This window comes from Sinocyclocheilus anshuiensis, unplaced genomic scaffold, assembly GCF_001515605.1.
Source record: "Sinocyclocheilus anshuiensis isolate Anshui unplaced genomic scaffold, SAMN03320099.WGS_v1.1 scaffold659, whole genome shotgun sequence".
NCBI lineage: Eukaryota > Metazoa > Chordata > Actinopteri > Cypriniformes > Cyprinidae > Sinocyclocheilus > Sinocyclocheilus anshuiensis.
In genome coordinates this window covers 736,048-738,360 of record NW_015549698.1, presented here as the reverse complement: position 1 = coordinate 738,360, position 2,313 = coordinate 736,048, and the positions used below count along the sequence as shown (strand labels likewise).

At 37.7% G+C, this 2,313-nt stretch overlaps 1 protein-coding gene across 1 annotated transcript in view; it reads left to right on the top strand.

The window, feature by feature from the left end:
- Window positions 1-2,313, top strand: part of LOC107660519 (ubiquitin-conjugating enzyme E2 J1-like) — a 46,553-nt gene that overhangs the window by 39,756 nt on the left and 4,484 nt on the right. Inside the window, exon 6 of the mRNA XM_016449839.1 lies at window positions 1,486-1,615. Coding sequence (XP_016305325.1) covers window positions 1,486-1,615 — 130 coding nt within the window. The remainder of the gene's footprint in view (window positions 1-1,485; window positions 1,616-2,313) is intronic.

Genomic DNA, 2,313 nt, shown 5'->3' with positions numbered 1-2,313 from the left:
TGTGTGTGTGTGTGAGTGTGTGTGTGTGTGTGTGTGTGTGTGTGTGTGAGAGTGTGAGAGTGTGAGTGTGAGTGTGAGAGCACTGTGATGGACTGTCCATCTGTCCAGGGTGTTTTCCTGCATGCTGCCCAAGACACTGGGATAGGATACATAGGGCAAGCGGTTTGGAGAATGGATGGATGGATGAATGAATGTACCGGCACAGGATTTTTTTCTTTGGTGTTTTGAGTTTAGATGCCACATTATAGTGAAACAACCGTAAACTGCCCTAGAGACTTAAAAGTCATTATCAAATCCAGCTGAAGCCTCCTTTTAGCATGTGTGGACATGCTGTGTCCTTTCAAAAGACAAGAATACATCTGAAGACAGAAGGAGATGAGTAACAGATTGTTGTTCTGAGTGCCGTATCTGCAATCAACACATGCTGATTAAACGTCCACCCCATCACACATGACAAACACTCAGTGACAACAGATCTTTCAGACTCATGTTTATACATCACTGCCATCAGACCAGCAGCTGGCCACCATCTTTACGTTCTCATGTACATTACTGGTCAAAAACATCTTTTAATGCATTTGAAAGGAGTCTCTATATGCTTACAAAGACTGCATTTATTTCCAAAAATACAACTGCTTTCTATGTGATTACATTTTAAAATGTAATTTATTTCTGTGATCAAAGCTGTATTTTCAGCATCATTACTCCAGTCTTCAGTGTCACATGATCTTCAGAAATCAGTCTAATATGCTGATTTGCTGCTGGAAATGAGAAGTGACAGGGGAGCACAGCTCTGCCAGCGCAGCAGAGAGATCGATTATAAATGTGATTTGCGTTAAGAATTGTAAGTGTCTTTTCTGCTAGCTAACCTGATGTGGATTGGACTTGGACTGTTCAAGTCATATCCAAATATCTCCCAAAAAAGTGAGAAATTTAATTACGATCACAAATAATGTTGAAAAATCAACAGAATCACATTAAAGTAAAATCTGCTTGCGAGCTAATCAAGGCCATCTAGAAGTACAAGCAGCTTGTTGTAGCGCCTGATTCACACAGCTGTTTTGTTAAACATCAAATATGTTCTGGCTGTGATTGGGCTGTAACTCACAGCATTTTCACTTTCAGTTTTTACGTTGTTCCTGCTTAGTACGCAATGTGACAATTACAGTAAGCATTACATGTGACCGGTCCATTGCAGGAAGATCTAGTCCTGACATGTACATGAGGTTGGTCTGTGTGTGTTGAGCAGACATACAGTGAACAGTTACAGTTGGATGCTGTATTGATCAATCAGCATCCAGGAGTGCCATTCATATTTTTAATATCCTTATTTCTCATTAGCAGAATTTAATGGGTGTGAAACCCTCTGCTATGTGGCGGTCATTAGTATGTGAGGGGTTGTGACAGGCAGTTTGATGAGGTTTCTTTAATTTCTAGTGATGTTTGTTTAGGTTTTTCTTCTGCATGTGTGTGTTTGTGTCGCAGGTCTCTGGATTTCTGCTGTGACGCATGCAGCAGCTGTATGCGCTCCGCTCTGCTAGAGCTCTCTCCTGACAGTGACCCGCGACCTGTTGACCCTCAGGCACACAGACTGGCACAGCAGATCAAATTCAAGGTCAGACTCATTTATGACCAAAACATCAAAAAATATTATATGTTTATAAAGATCATTAAGGCAAGACATCACTGGTGAATAGGGTAAAAATGAAAAAAAAAAAAAAAAGTATCACCATACTTCCTTTGTTGATTGATTACATTAACCCTTGTGTCTAAACTTAAAATATCATAGAATTATACATTAATATTTTTTTTGCTGACTTATTTTTTTCCAGCATCAGTAAATGATTAGAAACAACATACATTTGTTTTTGTAGCATTATTTTTTCATGCAAAAAAAATAAAAAATGTACACACATTTCTCAGTACACACATACAAACCACACACAGATATTCATACCAATGCACCCACACAATTATGATTATGTTATTTAAATTCACTTGGCCTTTTTTCAGCAGAGGAAGAAAACAGGAAAAAATTTAGCATTTGCTCCATAGGCATATTATGAAAACACATCAACTAGGAATGCATATGCTAAAATGGAACTGGGATTATATATTGTAGTTTTAATGGGTTTCAATGGGGGACATTTTTCATTTTTGTCCTTAAGGTCCTGGGTGTAACTGTTTTTTAGTGTCTAGTGTAAAATAGATTTATAAGGTGAAATATTACAATTTCAATAAAAAAAATGTTTGGCAAAATGTATGCTGTTTGCATTAACATGGTTAAAAGGATCTCAACACGATGAGATATAT